Below are 20,529 nucleotides of genomic sequence, written 5' to 3' on the forward strand. Positions count from 1 at the left end.
ATTAAAACTGTGAATTTGATGAACCGTGTTTTTATCATTCTTCAACATATCAAAATGCTGTTTTATAAAAAGAAAGCTGATGAAATTGCATGTGAATTAAATAGTAAAGTGGTATTTTATCAAATGAACTGGTCATTTATTTATCAGGTATGGTTTGGCATCTTTCGGCATTTATTATTTAACTCGGCCCATTTTTGTTACTTGGACACTCTAGGCAGGTCAATGCTCTGCCAGATACGACCAACAACAGAAATATACTGATAATAAACATTGCCAGCATATTACAGATGTGAATACCAGCTCATCCCATCCCATTTTCTCTTGCTTAACTTTTTCTCTAGCACTTAGTAACAAAGCAAAGAACTATATGTTCAGTTGTCAGTGATAATCCATCTCTGTAGTGCGAGTGTGTTTGGGTTGGGTTCAGATTTCAAACATAGCAGAATCACACAGGCCTGGTCAGTCGGGTCTTAAATTGTTGGTACGAGATGGGTTAGGGCTTTAATTTCATATCTGTGCGGCCCACTAAGCAGAGGACTGTGGTGAGCGGTGAGACTGATCCAACACCAGAGCCAGACACTGATCTCATCCTCATCCCTGTGTGTATGTGTAATGGGGTAAGCTGAGGAAGGTTAGAGTTTGGTTGTGGTGTTTCTTGGTGGTGAGGGTGGGGGTGGGGGCAGACTGACTGGGCTTTGGGTTTTCGGAGAATAAAGTCGGGGCAATCCTGGAGTTATGTTACACTCACAGAGACACAGACATCCGGACAAAAACTCTCTCTAGCTCTCTCTCTCTCAGTTACCATTTCTGTCGGGGAAACACAACACTACTCACGTAGATCTCAGCGCCGTAGAAACCATCCTGATAGACCACTCTGTGAGGAGGGAGAAAGAACGAGAGAGATTATTATATTACTGTGACTAAGTATGCTCAGTGACAAACTTCAGTGCTTTAACAACGTTGTACTTGCCATTTGAGCTACACTGAATTAAACTGAATTGAACTAAATTGAACTAAATTGAACTAAACTGAACTGAATCGAGAGGGAGAAGTGAGTAAGAAACGGAAAAGGGAGAAAAAAATATATATAGGATTGTTCAGTTTGTACACACAGGGATATATATATATCTATAAGAGGGAGGGAGAAGAAGGAGAGGGAGAGAGAATAATGTTCTTCATAACCTGTTTTCAATTGACATTTCTTTTCCCTATTTAAGTTTACTGCTAATTGTTTCAGCATTAATATAAGATGCGAGCACTGCTGAACTGAACTGACAGGGAGAGAGAGAGATTCTGATTCTGTTTGATCCAAATACATTAAAAACCTCTGTCATGATTTTTTCCTTTTTTCTTCATGCTATACATTGTCGGGAGAAGACTGTACATTTACATTTAGTTACGGAGGGAGAAAAGAAGTAAAAGAAGTGTACTGACTCTAGTAAAACGAGAGGAGGGATGGAGAAAGAAAGGAAGAGAGGATGGATGGATGAGAAAGTGGAGGAGTTTTGGTTGCAGTCATGCGCTCATGTGACGTGAAGACAAATCACTTTGGTGCAGAGGAGGAGCGCTGAGATTTACAGAGATGGATGGGGTGCGCACCTGTGTGTGTGTGTGTGTGTTTATGTGTGTGTGTAAGAGACAGTATAGCTCCTATATTATGCAAGTTGGCTCTAATGTGTAAACTAGGGCTAGTTTATTCATCTGTGTCATGATTACAACATGGAATATAGAGCACAGTGCACACTTGAGTCTCTCTCACTCTTTTTTTACTCCCCTATGTGCTCTCCGCTCTATATTCCTCCAACTCTCATCCTTATCTCTCTCTCTCTTTCTCTCACTGTCCTCTATCTTTCTTTTGTTTCTTTCTGTCTCTAATATTTTTGCCCATGTGTATTTGTGAAACACTCACGCTCCGTAGGCTGGTATGGGTGGTGGTGGCGCTGCTGTGCGGAAGGTGTTGTAAACAGCTCGTCCTCTCCCTCTGAGCTGAGCGCCTCTATACGCTACTGCAGCTCCAGCTGGGGGATAGGGAAAACCTGTTACTGCAGAAAGAGAGAGGGAGGGAGGGAGAGAGAGGAGATTGATATAAAAAAGTCAGAAAAGTCATTTATTTATTCATTTTCCAGTCAAAACCACAATTAAGCTCCTTTTTCAGGAGATGCTTCTGAGAACATTCAATACAAAATAATTCACTTGCATAAGGAGGAGGAAAGTCAAAGCAAAATAAGCACAAAAGCTGGAGTTTCCAAAACAGGTGTTCAAAAATTATTTAAAAGCTACAGAGAAAATGGGACTCCTAACAACCGTGCAAGACCTGGTAGACCACCAACGATGTCCCCATCAGATAAACAGCACTTAAAGCATCTTTCATCTTTGAAAGAGTGGAGAAAATCAAGCTCCACTCTTACTTCAGATCTGAAACACATACACACAGACACACACACAGACACACACACACAGACACTCTATCCTTCCACTGTGAGAAGACAATGCTATGGGTTTGAAAGGATGTGCAGCTATTAAGAAACCCTTACTGAGAAAAGGAAATAAGACAAAAAAGAAAAGTTGCAAATCAAACACAGAAGCTACTGGACAATGGACTGACCTCCCCAGAGTCCAGATCTCAACATCATTGAATGCGTCTGATTACTTGGACTGTGAACAGCAAAAATGCCAACAATTTCTGAGTTACAGTTACTGTTTACAGTGATCCACAGTAACTAACTCAGATCAAATGTAGACCATTGTGTTGATAGTGTAAAACTGTCAAAATATATCGACAGTAACACAACATTACTATATTCTGTAAGACAGATATCTGAACAAAATGGATGAGGTACAAGGGATGAAATGAGGTCACAGGTCACTAGAGACTGGGCGTAGGCATGTAAGAGTTAAAGAAGATGTTCTTGTGCTCCCTTTATGACAGAATACATTAGCTATGAGAGGGAAGAGGGGGAAGGGAACACATTTTTTATGGAACAGCCTTTTGCACACCTCCCCTTATGAGCCTCTGTGCCAGATAAATCTGCAAGTATAACCGATCTTATGTTCAATGTCTAGTTTGTATAGTTTAGAAAATAAACCTGATATTCAACAAGCCCTTAATTGTGAACAGAAATAGCCCCATGATGGTTATACAAGAAACCCAGACTTCAAAATACTATATAATATACTCCAACCGGCCACTTCATTAATTACACAGGCTTGTATCTACACTCTTTGTCCATTTTATCAGCTGCACTTACCATACAAGAACACTTGTAGCTCTATGGTTACAGACTGTAGTCCATCTGTTTCTCTGCATATATATTTATTGCCTTTTACTCTGTTATTCAGTGGTCAGGAGCCCCACATGTCCACCACAGAGCAGGTATTATTTAGGTGGTAGATCATTCACAGCACTGAAGTGACACTGATGTGGTGGTGGTGTGTTAGTGTGTGTTGTGCTGGTACGAGTTGATCAGACACAGCAGCGTGTGAACGTGGCTTTACATTTTTATTTATTCCCACATTTCTATTGTGTTCGGAGGTTCTGTCCATAAGTTACTCAAAGCATCACGGTGCGCAGGATAGAACATGCCCTATTTACTGCATCCAACACTCCCATAGTAGGGCACTATGTGCATAAATGGGGACACAGCCCCACTCACTGAGCATCCTCCTCTGTATGAGTTTCTTGTTGTTAGCTCCATTGAGAAGTGAAGTGTTTCTCTGAAGTGTGTGAGACAGCAGCGCCCTGAGGTTCAGCTGAACATGAGGGAGAGATGATGAGATGCACTGAAACCTCCGCACAGGGGCGGGAGGACAAAGGCCTCTGAGGCTCAGGAGGAGGCTTCCTTTTTGTGTATGTGAGAGAGTGTATGATGTATTCCTGTCTTTGTGGGGACTGAATGACGATAAGAAATGTCATGTTTTGATGTTGTAAGACAACCGTGAGACTTAAAAATAATTATAAGAAAGCAATGTACAGCTGTATAGAAAAGTTTGAACACCCCTGGTCAATTTCCATGTTTTGTTGATTTTCTAGGTGAAAATAAGTTAACACAGATAGACTATTATAGATGCTGCCACATTTGAATTCCATAAAACAATCAAAGATCATCATCAGAGCTCCAGAACTGCATTGGACCTCCAGAATAACTCCTTAACTGCATTAAATCTCCATAACAGGATTCCCAGGATGGCATCAGAACTTCAAAACCACTTCAAAAGTCCAGAATTTACTTCCAGAATGGCATCCAGATTTCAAGAAATCATCAGAATCCCTCCAGAACTGCATCAGACCTCCAACAGAACTCCAACCCTGCATTAAAACTCCATAACAGGATGCTGAAATGGCACCAGAACTACATCAGAACTCGCAATGCTTTGTAGAAGCATCTTGTCTTAAATGTATCCTAATGTAACCTTTAACCTTGAACCTAAAGCTGAAGGTACATTGCAAATAAAATAGACATTTCAAAGCAAAACAACTAAATGGTTTCAGTTATGGTGTGGTGTGCACTGGCTGCTAAAGAGAACTCCTAATCATGTCATCTGTTCTGAGACCTCCCCCTGACTGTGATTGGTCCACATGGTCAGAGAATGTATAGTGAGAACAGACACTTAATAATGTCTTTTGGGTTCCTCAAACACTAGAGGGTGTTCCCTAGTGAGTCCAAACAACAAATGGGGTGCTATGGAGCTTCTATGCAAAAATCATAGTTGGTAAATGCTTAATCCTTTTTTATAAAGAAACAGGAAAAGTCTCTAAACACAGAGCAGCATAAAATATTTAAACACTGTTTTCTGGGTGCGTTTGAACTCCATTTATAGGAATTTCTAACAGTGTCCGATGTTTATGACGTCAGTGAGAGTGAATCGCTTCACTCAGCCAATAAGCTGATCAGCTCGCCAACCAATCAACACTCAGTAGCAGTAATGCTAGCGTCCTACCACCCAAAGCTTGCTTGCTGTAGAAAAACAGAAAGATACTGTTAAGTTTTCTTAGATTTTTTAATAGAATGCATCCTTCTACTCTCCAAAATTAAAGGAAAGCCCAACATAAATGGTTAAAAACAAGTTTAATTTTTGTTTTTAGCCATTTAGCTCCATTTAGCATGCAGCTATGAGCATTGCTGAGCATGAGAAACACATACACCAAGTTCTTTTAAGTCTATCCCTAACCTTCATACTGACTGAAACCTAATCCTAATGCTCTGGTCCTAAACCTAACCTAGGCACTAATCCTAACCGTAACCCTGATGAGAATCACCATGTAGGATCACCAATAATCTGAGCATCTGTAGGGGGCTATCCAAATAAAATGAGACCCCAGATTCTATTCCAGTTAATATGGGGTTATTTCTATTGGTCCATTTCTCATGCAATGTTAGCACAACGTAAAAAGAAAGGTTACAAGATTTTGATATGACAGCAACATTGCGTACAACATCCAAACAATTTCATTTTGGCTACTTAAGTTGGATTTCAAATGAAACCTCTGAATAACTGAATGACATTGAAGTGTTGGCAGCTGTATTTGGTGAACCATGTAGGAATCACAGCTGTTGTTACTCATGCATAACAGTTTTTATCCCACCAATTTCAGGGTATTGTAAGGAACTGGACAACTAAACTCAATCTAATATAAAATGCTCAATACTTGTATATAAAGTTTTTCAATATTACAGTATTAACACAGTTAGCCTTACTCTAAAATTTTGGACAAACCCAAGTCCTGAGTTTGACAAACTGGTGTTTGGTGTTGAGATCTAAGATCTAAACTAGTTTAGGTTGAGCAGGTGTAAGTGAAGTATGTGTTAGCCACCTGAACCCATAAAGCTGACAACAGAGACGAATGATCAGGCCTGCAGTGAGAGAGAGTTTAATGCCTTCTGCCCTCAGCGCTGGGCTCTATTAGAGACACTGTAATACATGCTACGTACTGCAGCTTATCATGGAGAAAACGCCCACCTTTCTCTCTCTCTCTTTCTCTCTCTCTCCCCTTGCCTAACTTTTCTCTTTCATCTTTCTTTCTGAACTTCTCTCTCTCCATCTCTGTCTCTTCCTTTTTTCAACTTGGTCTCTCTTCCCTTTATCTGTCTCACTCTTTTTCCTGCTTTTTTTTGCTTTGTCTTTTCCTCTTTCATCTTTCTCAGTCCCTCTCTCTCTCCGCTCTGCCTCCTTCAGACTTTAGGGCTGATCCAGAAATGACAATCCCTGCTTCAGCTGCACCCTCACCCCACCCCATCTTACCCCACTGACCTTCAGCTTCACCTCTGCCCTGTTACTGATAGACAATACAATCAAGAATGGGGCAGCAGCCCCAATGGCCAACCAAAACACAAAAGCACAATTCCAGCTCTACTGCATCAGAATTCCAAAGCTGCCTCAGAATTCCAGAACAGAACTTTGTAATTGCATTAGAACTCCACAACAGAGCATCAGTGCATAAAACTCCAAAACTGATATAACTATGGTATAATCCAAGAACACTGCAGAAGAACCCAAGAACTAGAGAATGAAATAGAAATAGAGATGCAGCAGAAACATCAACTGAATCAGAATTCCAGAACTTCAAAAAGAAAATTCCAGAACTGCTTCAGAACTCCAGAACAAAACTCTGCATCTGTTTTAAAATTTAATCACAGGATTCTGGAATTGAGTAAGAACTCAGTTGTGGGCTGGAGGTTAGAGAACCAGCCCTGTGACCGGAAGGTCGCCGGTTCGATCCCCTGAGCCGACAGTACGTTACCGAAGTGCCCTTGAGAAAGGCACCTATCCCCTAACTGCTCCCCAGGAGCTGCGGATAGGGCTGCCCACCACTCCTGGCAAGTGTGCTCACTGCCGATAGTGTGTGTGTGTGTCTTTACTAGTATGTATGTGGTGTTTCACTGCATGGATGGGTGAAATTGCGGAGGTTTCCCCGTTGTGGGACTAATAAGGGTCTCTTAATCTTAAAGAACTACACCAGAACTTAATCAGAACTTGAGAACAGAACATTCAAAGTGCATAAAATTCCAAACCTGCAGAACATAATTCCAGAACTGCAGCAGAACCCAAGGACAGGTTTGCAGAAGTAATCAAGAATTCATATCTAGAACTGCAGCAAAAACAACCATCGGAATTCCAGAATTCAAGAACAAAGGCCCAGAACTGCATCAGAACTTAGGAGCTGGATCAAAAGTTCAGTACAGAATTCCAGAATGCCATCAGAACTCTAAAACTGCATTAAAGAAATACAGAATTACAGCAGAATGCAAGAACAGACCTCTAGAACAGTAGTGGAACTATGGCAGCGTCAGTGATAGATTCCTCCTCCCAGCAGTTTCCTGAACTCAGCCCTCTGCTGCCTGCATGTCTGTCTGCTACGCACCGTAAGGTGTGTGATGTATGTGACTGCGTATTGGTACTGATCTGGTGATAGGGTGCGCTGCCTCAATAATAACCCATAAATCAAAACTCTACTGACACACTGAGCCACGGAAACGTGTGAAAGGCAGCAAAAGCCACCAAAGCAGGAAAATAAATAAATAACCAAATAAATAAATAAATAAAGGAAACAGTCTTTGAGCACAGATATGACACCCTGAAGCCTCCACAGTCCGGAAGCTTCAGTGGAAACAGATAGAAAAATCCAGGAGGTGTGTTGGAGGGCAAAGAGCAGGGCCGTACTACATTGCTACCTCATCCATCACATGTGTCAGAGCCAGAGTGTGTGTTTTCCCTCTCGCTGGAACACAACACTCCGCTGCTCTCTGGTTTTCCCTGCCCGGAAAAGCTTGGAGCCTCTGAAGCAGCCAGTGGGGATCCTACCCCATCTCTTTGATGCTCGCTGTTTGAATCACGATGTTCTGCGCATCTAATCCGGGGATAAGAACAACCTCATCTAATCAACAGCTAGTGCTTAATTATCTACTTCAAGCAGACACATATATACACAGCGACAACACGAGGGTTTGTTTAAGTGTTAAGGGTGCTCAGACAGGATCTGTGTGGAATTAAGTCTCTCTCATTGCTCTCATTTTCTCCACTCTCCTCTTGCTGAGGACCAGAGAGGATCATCAATGGTTGTTATTTATTTTAAACATGCAGAGCGAGAGAATGACATCTGTGCATTAACTGTACACCATGTCGAAATGCTTCACATCATTCAGACAATTGGCACTTTTTGAACTAAAGTGCTTCCTTTCAGAATCATGTGAATAAGACACTTCATTAGCTAACTCAGTTGCTGTCCATGGTGCTGAATCCCAGACAGCTGCTCATGGTTCAAAATCACAGAGAACGTCCATGGTTCTGAATCACAGACAGCTATCCATGGCTCTGAATTACAGACTGCTATCCATGGTGCTGAATCCCAGACTCCTGCCCTTGTTTCTGAATCACAGTGAGCTGCCCATGGTTCTGAATTGCAGTGCGCTGTCCGTGATGCTGAATCTCAGACCACTATCCATGGCTCTGAATTACAGACTGCTGTCCATGGTGCTGAATCACAGATAGCTGCTGATGGTGCTGAATCCCAGACAGCTGCTCATGGTTCTGAATCACAGACAGCTGTCTAGAGTTGGGCAGTATAACAGTAATAAGGTGTACTGCAGTATTTAAAAATGACAACAGTATTTAAAACATGACAGTATTTCAAAATTATGACGTGTCAAACTTCTATTCAACCCCTGAACGGCTAAATATCCACATTCTACTCTGTTACATGTTAGAGAGGCTCACTGATTGGTGGCATGGGAGCTCACTGAAAGATGGCACTGGTAGAAAGAGGGAAAAAATCAGAGCCAGGAAAAACTAAGCATGACAGTCAGTAACGGCTATAAGCTACACAAACTACGGAATATGTTCAGTTTCATTTTAGATCAGCAAGCTGGAACCAAACCCGTGCTGTGATGTGTGGCACATTTGGTCAGCTAATAAAGCTACTATAAGCTTAGCCAAAATGTTACCATTGCCATTTGTTTCAGAAGAGCATCAGTTAGCCAGAACCAAGCCTGTACTGTAATGTGTGGTACTGCAGTCTGCTTGCTAAGCTAACTATAAGGCTATCAGGCTACAGATCCAAACACCAGATAACAGGTTTAATTTCACCTTTCTGTCAATTTAACACCAGTTGCTTGACTTCACTTCCTCAGATTTGAATCATTATAATGTAACCTTGTGTCAGTGTTTTAGTTAGCCAGCATGAAACATGTTCTTTGGTGAGGGAAGCAGTTATCATGCTAACTAAGCTAAAGCTAACCAGCTCCTCTCTGCTAGTTAGCAGCACTGTTTCACATTTAGCAACTGTTAAATAGATGACTTGACACTCATTTAATGATGGCTTGAAAATGATGCGTTATTCTGTTACTGTGTCAGTGAAATAAACGTTGGTTTTTCGACTTCAAAATAACGTGTGAAGAGACTGCAAAAAAGCAAAGTAAGTGCTCTTACATCACTTACACCCCCCATACCCCCTCCCCCCAAAGCAATGACATTGATGAAGTGAAACTTAAGATGTCATTAGCTCATGCAAGTAAGCAAATGACTGAAAATGTATGTGATTTTAATGAGCATATGTTGTCTAGTTTTCTTTAGACCATTGAAATGTTCATCACAAATTGTAAAGAAACCATTCCACACTCGTCTTTTTTGCTGAAGCTTTATGAATCTAAAGCATTTTACAACATCTCTCTATGACAAACGATCGGCTTCTGGCCATCATTTTAATAAAACGGGTGCAGTGGGGTTGTTGTTGTCCCTGCAGGATTCCAAAGGATAATGCAAGGAGATATATTAACTATTTATATTGGTCTGGTCATTATGAAGCTTCGCACCATGTAAAGAGAAGCTGGCATTTTCAAATTGTACAAAACAATCCAAAAAGTACAGTTACTCTGCCTTATATGCACACACACACACACACACACACACACACACACACTGAGACAGCCTCAGTGGATGACTTGCAATCTGATAAACAAGCCTCACACAGTACTGAAGAGAAAACTAGAGATGCCCCACTCTCAGGGAGCTCATTTTGGAGCATTACTTCATTTCCCTCCACAGACAGGGAACCCAATCACAGCGAGCATGCCCAGCTCCCTCTCTGTTCCTCTATCTGCTCCCCTCTCTACTCACAGAGCTCCTGGGGAGGGTTATGTTGCAGACAGCAGCAGAAGAAGAAGGCTGTTGTGGCGCCGTGAAAACCCCCGCTGATGCAGCCAAGAGACTTTCACGTCCCCTCCTTAATGCCACAGTCAGGCAGTTCAGAACAAAGACACATGCAGTGCTGTACAATACATCCCTTGTTGATGAGTATCATAATTTTGGCCTTTGCGATATTTATGTCACACAAATCTGTAATATGCAAATGAGCCCTCAAACCAATGTGTTTTTACTGTGTTTTTACTGTGTGCTGCGAGCAATCACTGCTCCAGATAAGCATTTCTGGTGGTGTTTTGATGAACCAAGGAAGAGAAGACAAAAGAAGACACGAGAAGAGAAGAGAGGAAAAGAAAAGGAACAAGAAGAGTAGAGAGAAATGAAGAGAAAAGAAAAAATGAGAAGAGAAGAAAGAAGAAGAGTGAAGAAGAAAAGAAATGAGTGGACAAGAGAACAGAGAAGAGGATAAGAAAGGAGTGGAAAAGAAAATAAACAAAAAGAGAACAGAACAGAGGAGCGGAGAGAACAGAAGTTGAGTTGAATAGAGTCGGGTTGAGTCGAGTCGAGCTGAGCCGAGTCATGCTTGTTATGTTTTATTTGGTGGAAAGAAAAAAATCATTGGTCATCTTATGAAATCAGAACGATCTGGAAAAAGTGAGAAGTAATGTAAATCAATACACATAATAAATTATGCAGCTATGTCATTAACTAGATAAAATTTAATTACTTATGAATAATAAATAACTATGTAATGTAAATGAAATGTATAGAAAAATCTCTAGTCTTCTACGGTTTAACTCAAACGTTTTCTGAAAGTGTATCAGTTTCTTTCTCTCCTTTAAGCCTCAGTAATTTCTGTAGTCTGGTGGTTGTTGTTTGGTGGTTTGGATTAAAGAACGTGTCTCCCTGGGCCCAGCTGGCTAGCATATGCTGCCGTTTAGGCTTGGCAAAACTGCGCCTCCGTGTCAAGAGGGGCTGAAAAATTAGCAGCCAATGAATCATAGCAGCAGAGAGCCCCCCGCCTGCACCGCGGGAAAATGCTTTCTGTGATTTATGAGATGCTGTGAAAGAGATGGTGTGTATATGTGCGTGTGTGTGTGTGTGTGTGTGTGTGTGTGTAATTATGCATGCGTTAGTGTACGCGCATCATTCTGACATGGTGTGGGTTTCTGAATAAGTGTGTAATGATCTGTGGATTTGAGGCACTATGTGACAATCCTACAATATGAATGTAAAAACAGAGACACGCATGTACAAATGTCACACACACACTGCAAAATGGAGGCCCTTAAACTGAAATACTGAGAATATCTACTATTCCCCCCAAAATCTAGTTGATTAGTAAAGATATGTTTGGTGTCTGAACTTTGCTTCTTTAGTTTTGTACTGAAGGCTAATGTAGGTAACAAATAATGGAAGCTTATAGGCACCACTTAGTGCAAGCCGGGTATTCAGTGCCTTTGTAAGCATGTGGTGCACCACATTTTGCGCTTAAAAAGAAGCAGGACGCACTTGTTAGGGGGTGGGTTAAGCCATTAAGACTGACTCAAATGTGACCAATTAACGTGACCATTTACTCTTATTTATTAATAAAGCTGTTTGTTGCATTTAACTGAACTATCAAAACCAAAAATGTGTTGACTTTTATTGAGCCTCTCTCACTAAGTGCATTTTTGTACAAGAAAATGCCTGAATGGGAATATAAGTCATCACCTCAGTCATTTTTTTCAGTACTTTGAAAAATCCAGTCAATAATAGGCACCCACTGATCCTAACTGCGCTCTGAACAAGCTTGCTCACTCACTCAGAAAAAAATTCACAGTGCATCCAACAATAAAACAAGCCGTGTGCACCTTTATATAGTGATAGAAAATATGGAAGCACACAAAGCTCAGATTCTCCATACCAAAACGTTTCAATGTGTGGACCACATGGACATCCACAGGTTGTAACTTCTACTGTGGAATAAACAGGTTTAACCCCTTAAATGGCCAGGGTCCACGGGCAAGCCCAATGTTTTATTACACACTTCTATAACCCAAGAGGAGCTCTACCAGTTTGCACTGAAGTCCCTGTAGTTACTGAATAATAAGACTTAATATGTAATATATGTTATCTTACAGCAACATAAGCAATAATGATAAAAAAACCCCAAAAAATCTTCAAATCAACTTCCACCCTGATCCACTTTTTACCTGTGTATCTGCACACATGGAAGCATGGAGGCGAGAGTGTCAGTGAATATGACTCAGTGTGTGTGTTTGTATATGACTGTGTGTGTGTGTGGAGTGGGGGTGTGAAAAAAGAAAAAAGCAGAGTGAGGAAGAAAAGAAATGAGAAGATGATGTGTATATAGTGTGTGTGTGGTGTGCATCTGTGTATGTATCTGGTGTGTGTGTAGTGTGTATGTTTGTATGTGTCTGCTGTAGGTATTGTGTGTATGTGTGTGTACAGTGTTTGTGTGTGTGTTAAGTGTGTATACTGTGTGTATAGTATTTGTATGTAGTGTGAGTGTGTGTGTATTGTGTTTGTGTGTGTTCGTAGGATGTGTTTGTGTATTGTGTGTTTTGTGTGTGTGTGCAGGATGCGTGTCTGTAGTTTTTATGTGTGTTGTAGGTGTGTGTGTATATAGTGTGTGTATAGAGTGTATGTGTGTTGTGTGTGTAGTAGGTGTAGTGTGTGTGTGTGTGTGTGTGTGTGTGGTGCTGGTATTAAAGTGATGGATGGAGGGTTTGAGTCAGGTTGTTATTTAGAGTCGGGCTGTAAAGCTGTCTGTGGAATGAACAGATTTTAGCCTAATGAGCAGAAAGGGAAGCAGTTAAAGCTTCAATGTGCTCAGCACTTCTTCCAAATGAAATACCGCACCCTCACACTCCTCATCTAAACACGTACAACACACACACACACACACACACACACACACACACACACACACACACACACACATTTGAGAGAGAGAGAGACAGAGAGAAACAGAGAGAGAGAGAGAGAGTAGACAGAGTGAAAAAGAGAAAAAGGAGGGAGTAAAACAATGGAATGAGGAGAGAGAGAAAGAGAGAGAGAGAGAGTGGAGAGAGAATGGGCAGAGAGGAAGAATACAGAGAGACAGCAAGAAAGAGGAATGAGAGGAAGAAAGAAAGAGGAAAGAGAGAGTATAAAGAAGGAAGGGAGAGAGGCAGAGTGAAAGAGTAGAGAGAGAGAGACTGCAGTTCCTCCTGTAAAAGTCAATCTGCTGCACTCTGCAAATCCCGCCACGCTATAGCGCACTCAACCCGCTGATAACAGAGCTGCTCCACACATACATCTCTGCTGTATTCTGCGGTTGTGATTTTTTCCAGCTTAGCTGGAGGGGAAGGGTGAAGCCAGAGTGAACCACGAGTGTCCAGCATGTGAGTTAGATCAAATCATACCAACACAGACCAGCCTACAACCTGCAACCACAAGCTCTTATCACACACACTCCATCCAGTCTATCAGTCTATTCATGTGTAAGTGCCTGCATTCTGTGCTATTGTGCTTTTGGATATATGTACGCACAGCATATAAACACTTGCATATATGTGCATTTGTGAGCACAGGATAATGTAAACTGCACCGTGCTCATGTACTGTATCTACACTCATTGTCCATTTCATCAGCTCATCTTACCATACAGATGCAGCATGTAGCTCTACAAGAGTGTAGTTCATCTGCTTCTCTGTATAATTTGTTAGCCCCTCCTTTTACCCTGTTCATCAATGATCAGGACACAAGCCCACCACAGAGCTGGTATTATTTGGGTGGTGGATCATTCTCAGCACTGCAGTGAGATTGGTGGTGTGTTTGTTAGTGTGTGTTGCGTGGGTACAAGTGGATAAGACACATCAGTGCTGGAGTGATGTCTACTGGAGTTTTTAAACACTGTGTCCACTCACTGTCCACTCTTCTACATCTTGTTGATCCACCTTATAAATGTAAAGTTAGAGATGATAGCACATCTGCTGCTGCACAGTTTGTGTTAGTCATGCTCTAGTCTTTCATCAGTGGTCAGATTCTGGACACAGGATGTTGCTGTCCTGTATCTCCATTTCAGTTTGTATTTTTCTGCAGTATTTGAGCACAGTGCTGCCCTTCACATTGTGTTGTCATCTATATATATCTGTATGTGGGCTATGTAGGGTATAGGGCGTGTCCACTCTTTGCCTTTATAACAGCTTACATTCTTTTTAGGAAACCTGTTTTCAGTCCTAGACATTGATTGCATTTTCTGCCTCACCATACCTCACCAAGTAATCCTAAACACAGTCAACAATGTTGGGGTCTGGACTCCGGGGCGGCCAGTCCATTGTTCTGACAAAATCAGCAGCTTCATTGGTTGATTTGACAATGCTCTTCTATTTTGTCTCTGTGGAGCTTGATCTTCTCCTCTCACTCACAGATAAAAGCCTTAAGCACTGTTTATCTGATGGTGACAGTTCTAGTGGTCTACCAGGTCTTGCACAGTTGCTAGTAGTCCCATTTTGTCTGTATCATTTGATCATTTTTTGAACTCCAGTTTTGGAAAATCCTGTTTTTTCCACTTATTTTCCTTTGACTTTTTCTTCCCTTATGCAAGTGGATCATTTTATATCTAATATTCTCTAAGTTAGCTTGTGATTAACCTGCTGGGGTCTGAGGGCATTTTCCTGATTTTTCATATCTTCTTAAATTCACCTTTAAAGGCTCTTGCACGACTGTTTCATATCAAAATCCTCTTTTATCTTTGTTACTACTGTCATACATGAAACTGCTGCAGCAACTTCAGCGGCTGTAAACACACCATTTCACGTGTCACCAATGTGGACTGAATAAAGAATGAAGGGTTTCCGATGTGATGAAGTCCTCTGTGATTTCCTGAGTGTCCATCGGTCGATTTCACACGAAATGTAGACGGACACACAAATCCACCAATTACACACAGTGAAAGGCAGATGACGTGTATCTCAGCCCCTTTTCATAGCTTCATAACTCAGAATGTGAGACATGTACGATCATGTTTTAAGATGGAATCGAAACGGTGACTCTACAGATTCAGGAAATGTTTGAACCATATTTCAGCACTGTATTATCACAAAAATAGAGAAACTTATATAGAAACACCAAATTTGATGCATGGGTGTGTTCATGGAGCACAGAGGGATAACTTTCTGACCACAGAAACACCTTTGGCTGGGTATTTCTGAGTGAAAGAGCGCTCTAAACCTAGCAATGACCCCCAGCAAAACCACAGTACCTGATACATTTGCACCAGATGGTCTAAAGTTTATAGTAGTACACCTGTATAGAGGACCTGTAAGGTAGGTGGAGCTCACAAAACTGACAGTGAGGGGAAGTTCAAGGAAGGAGTGTATACTATAGAGACATCCCTCACCTGCGTAGAGTTCAGGGGCGTAAACGGCTCCCACCACGGGATTCAGCTTCCAGCCTGCAAGCCACAAAAACAGATAAGAAATTAAACATGAGAGCACACTGGGAAATCAACAGAATATCTCAAAAGTGAATGGAAGCCAGATTCTACCAATTAGTATGATGCAATTAGTTATAATAAAATTGCCTTTTTCATTTTAGAGTGAATTACTCCTGAAAATTTGGTAATCAGAACAGAATCTATTGTGATTTAATGCTATGCATTTAAATGTTTCATGTTTGTTGTCCTTGATGAACACAGCCATGATAAATTTCACAGTAATATTCAGATAACAGTTCTACTGGGTTAGACAGAGTGCAATTAGCCCTAAAAGTACAATCTTACTTTCAGATACTTTAACTGATAAAGGATGATTTCTGCTCTGTAACTGATATGAATGAAGAAGCCTGTACCGTTTGTGTATGGGTTAGCTGCCTTTTTGTTTGTCATCACTCTCGCTGTGGCGTTATTCACCTGTTTCACAGAAAAACACAGAAAAGATAGAGAGAGAAGGAGAGAGAGAAAGCAAAAGGGGAGAGAGAGTGAGAAAGAGATACTACTGAATCACTACTCTGTGATTACCGAGACAACAGCACAAGCACATATTGTACTAAATAGTGTACAATCTCTGTGCAAGCACAACATGCGTGATCATCAGCACTGAAATGAAGAACACTCTGCGTCCCCTCCTGGTTTTATTCAGCTTCATTTGACCCACTCTGGGCCTAATGACACATGCTGAGCCACTGCAATTATAGAGGAGAGGCAGCATGTGTGTAGCACCATACAATATAAAATAAATAAAATGATAAATCCATTCAAACTGAAAATAGCAGCACTGGTATTGATTTCTGGCATAAAATGAAAGAGCAAAGTATTTTAATAACTCTCTAGCTGTCTAATGGTTCTGTTTCATGCCAAGTAATAAATAAAAAAAATGACACACCGATGACAAAAATGATAATAAAATGATATAAACTGAGGTCAGTCATATTCAGGGTTTCTGTCCAAATATGGTCAACATACAGACTGGTTGATTCCATGCAAGCATTCTCCAATGAGCGACAAGGATGACACACTCATCCCAAACTTCTTGTCTTTCTTTTGGGGATATAAGGTAACAAACCACTCTGATAAATGGCATTCGGGATGTCTTTGTCACACAAATGCACGCGCACCCACATACACACTTAAGAGCGTTCAGGGAAAAACAGCAGCAGGCAATGGAGAGAGAAAAAGAGGGAGAAAGAGAAGAGTAAGGAAAAAAGGGAAAAGCACCTCAATCTTGCGTCCCTCTACGATAGTACCGTTTAGTTTCTCCCGCGCTCGATCTGCATCTGTGCTCGTTTCAAAAGTTACAAACCCAAAGCCCTGAAGATGAATGCAGTGAAGGAGAGAGAGAAATACAAAAGAAATGAAGGGAACGGTTATTTACATAGAGGGAAAAGATAAGAAGAGAGGGAGCACAGCATGGTGAACAGCAGCAAGTAGAAAGCAGCAGGAAGGAACTGGTGTTATTAAAGGCAGTTAAGCGAGGAGAGCCCAGCGAGGTCAAACATGGTGAGATCACTACTGAAACATGGTGAGGTTACCAAAATATGGTGAGGCCATTACCAAATCAAGGTGAGGCCATTACCCAACAGGTCATTACTGAAACATGGTAAGGTCATTATTGAAACATTGAGGTCAATACTGAAACATGGTAAAGTCATAACTGAAACATAGTGAGGTCATTACTGAAACATGGTGAGGTCATTACTAAAATATAATGTGGTTATTACCAAAATATAATGACGTCATAAATGAAACATTGTATGCTCATTAAAAAACATGGGGAAGTCATTCCTGAAACATGATGAGGTCTTTACCAAAACATGGCAAGGTCATTATCAAAACACGTTTTGACCATTACCAAAACACAGTCTGGTTATTATCTAACAAAATACAATGAAACAGTGAAACATGGGAGGGACATTACTAAAACATCATGAGGTCATTACCAAAACATGGCAAAGTCATCACTAACGAAACACAGCGAAGTCATTATCAAAACAAAATACAATGAAACAGTGAAACATGGTGAGATAATTAATAAAACATGCTGATCTATCAAACTATCAAACCATGGTGAGATAATTACAAAAACACTGAGATCATTACCAAAACATGGAGAGATCAATACCGAAACACTATGAGATCTTTAACATTATGTGTTGAGATCATTCTCAAAACATAGTCGTACACCGATCAGGCATAACATTATGACCACCTCCTTGTTTCTACACTCATTGTCCATTTTGTCAGCTCCACTTACCATATAGGTGCACTTTGTAGTTCTACAGTTACAGACTGTAGTCCATCTGTTTCTCTGCATACTTTGTTAGCCCCCTTTTACCCTGTTCTTCAGTGGGCAGGACCCCCATGGACCCACACAGAGCAGGTACTATTTGGGTGGTGGATCATTCTCAGCACTGCAGTAACACTGACATGGTGGTGGTGTGTTAGTGTGTGTTGTACTGGTATGAGTGGATCAGACACAGCAGTGCTGCTGGAGTTTTTAAACACTGTGTCCACTCACTGTCCACTCTATTAGACACTCCTACCTTGTCAGTCCAACTTGTAGATGTAAAGTCAGAGACAGTAGCTCATCTGCTGCTGCACAGTTTGTGTTGGTCATCCTCTAGTCCTTCATCAGTGGTCACAGGACGCTGCTGGCTGCATATATTTTGGTTGGTGGACTATTCTCAGTCCAGCAGTGACACTGAGGTGTCTAAAAACTCCAGCAGCACTGCTGTGTCTGATCCACTCAGACCACCCAACACACACTAACACACCACCACCACGTCAGTGTTACTGCAGTGCTGAGAATGACCCACTACCCAAATAATACCTGCTCTGTGAGGGTCCATGGGGGTCCTGACCACTGAAGAACAGGGTAAAAGGGGGCTAACAAAGTATGCAGAGAAACAGATGGCCTACAGTCTGTAATTGTAGAACTACAAAGTGCTCCTATATAGTAAGTGGAGCTGATAAAATGGACAATGAGCGTAGAAACAAGGAGGTGGTCATAATGTTATGCCTGATCAGTGTTTAGTAGTACTGATTTTCTAAGGTAGGGAGGAGTAATTAGAGGACCATCTCTGGTCCCTATAATAGTGCTCTAAATTTTGCTCCTGGTTTAGGATAAATTGATTAGTGGATCATTTCTACTTCTTGTAAAAGAGTTCTGTACAGTGCTCCAATGTAGAGAATAATGAATAGGGTCATTTCTGTTTCCTGTTTAGTGGTCTTGATTTTATAATTTAGGGAATAGTGATCAGGGGACCATTTCTGTTCTCTAATAATGCATAATATAGTGCTTCTGATTTAGGAAATAGTGATCAGGGGTCCATTTCTATTGCTTTTAACAGTGTTTTATATAATGCTTTTCATTTTCCAATGTAGGGAACACTTAGGGCATCATTCTGTTCCTGGTAAAAGTGTTCTATATAGTGTTCCAATGTAGATAATAGAGTTCTACATATGGCTCTTCACTTCCCAATGCAGAGAAAAGTGATTAAGGGCCGTTTCTGTTCCCTATAGAAGTGTTTGTGATTTCCAAGGATAGGGAACAGTGATTAAGGGACTGTTGCCTACAATGGTGCTCTATATAGTGCTCCTGATTTAGGGAATAGTGATTAGGGGACCATTTCTGCGCCCTATAATAGTGTTCTATATAGTGCTCCTGATTTAAGGAACAGTGAATAGGGGACCATTTATGTTCCTTGTAATAGAGCTCTGTATAGTGCTCCACTGTAGAGGCTAGTGATAGTGATAACAGTGTTGTACACACGACTATTTGGGCAATAGTGATAAAGGGACCATTTTCAACACAGCAAGTCAGAAAAAATGAGAATGAGAGATTCAAACTCTTCATCACATAAGAAAATCTAAGGCTACTCTGACTTCATAGGCAGAAAGTATGACAATAGAAGGTTGATAATGCAGCTATACATCATAACACATAAGGAATGAACAACTCGACCAGAGTCTCAGGGCCTTGTGTTTTGACATAAATAACAGCTTAACTTTCCTGAGGGAGTCAGAGAGAGAGGTCGGGTTGGCAGGCAGAGCAAGAGAGCGAAAGAAAAGATAAAGAAATAAATTCAGAAAAGGCATTGAGGGCAAAATTAATCCTTTGGACATTTCTCACTGCTGTGCCTGGCCTCTCTATCTTTTTTTCCCTGCTCCTTTCTCACTTTTTTTTCTTATCATGCACAAATAATTAGCTTACACGGAGGGGGAAAGGAGTCGCTATTTTTCAAAGGAGACAAACATATTGAATGCAAATTGCCGAAGCGTCATAGGAAATAGATTGTTTATTAATGGCCCGCTAGGTTCATTATACCGCCACGCTGGTGGCGAGGGGAGCAAGGCATCATGGGTAATGGGCTTTGTAGGGCACAAACAATAAATGCTTGTTGCAGAGGAGGAGGCAGATTTATCCAGTGCTTAATCTTGTCTAGCTGTGGGGGGACTGATAGAATGACTGGAGAATCCTACGCACACACACACACACACACACATACAGAGAAAGAGAGAGAGAGAGAGAGAGAGAGAGAAAGAGAGAGGAGAGGGAGAGAGAGAGAAACAACTGGACTCCCCAAAACAATCCCCCCAAAAATAGATAAACATTCAGCTGTATTTACAGTGATGAACCAAGATATCACTGCTGTCTATATGTTTTACGGTATTTTCCAGTTGTCCTTTACATTGTGTGAACACTTCAGGATGAATGAATCAACAGAAATGGCCAAATTTTTACATTCACATACATTAAAATCAAGAACACTTCATCGTGGAATGCTTTCTTTTACAGTTCATCTTATTAATCAGGTATGTGGTACAAATTCAAAAGTCGCAGGTCAGGAATTCTTAAACTTTTTGGCCTGAGGTCCAAAATGAGAATTCTGACACCATCCTGAGAGCCA

The 20,529-nt window shown here is 41.1% G+C and overlaps 1 protein-coding gene across 1 annotated transcript in view; it reads right to left on the bottom strand.

The window, feature by feature from the left end:
* The window catches only part of LOC118805334 (RNA binding protein fox-1 homolog 3-like), a 132,069-nt gene that overhangs the window by 23,397 nt on the left and 88,143 nt on the right, over positions 1 to 20,529 (bottom strand). Inside the window, exons 5-9 of the mRNA XM_036566061.1 lie at positions 16,838 to 16,930; positions 15,973 to 16,033; positions 15,524 to 15,577; positions 1,910 to 2,042; positions 835 to 874 (exon numbers count right to left, since the gene is read on the bottom strand). Of these exons, the coding sequence (XP_036421954.1) occupies positions 835 to 874; positions 1,910 to 2,042; positions 15,524 to 15,577; positions 15,973 to 16,033; positions 16,838 to 16,930 (381 nt within the window). The remainder of the gene's footprint in view (positions 1 to 834; positions 875 to 1,909; positions 2,043 to 15,523; positions 15,578 to 15,972; positions 16,034 to 16,837; positions 16,931 to 20,529) is intronic.

The sequence above is a fragment of the Colossoma macropomum genome, unplaced genomic scaffold (genome assembly GCF_904425465.1).
Source record: "Colossoma macropomum unplaced genomic scaffold, Colossoma_macropomum, whole genome shotgun sequence".
Lineage (NCBI taxonomy): Eukaryota > Metazoa > Chordata > Actinopteri > Characiformes > Serrasalmidae > Colossoma > Colossoma macropomum.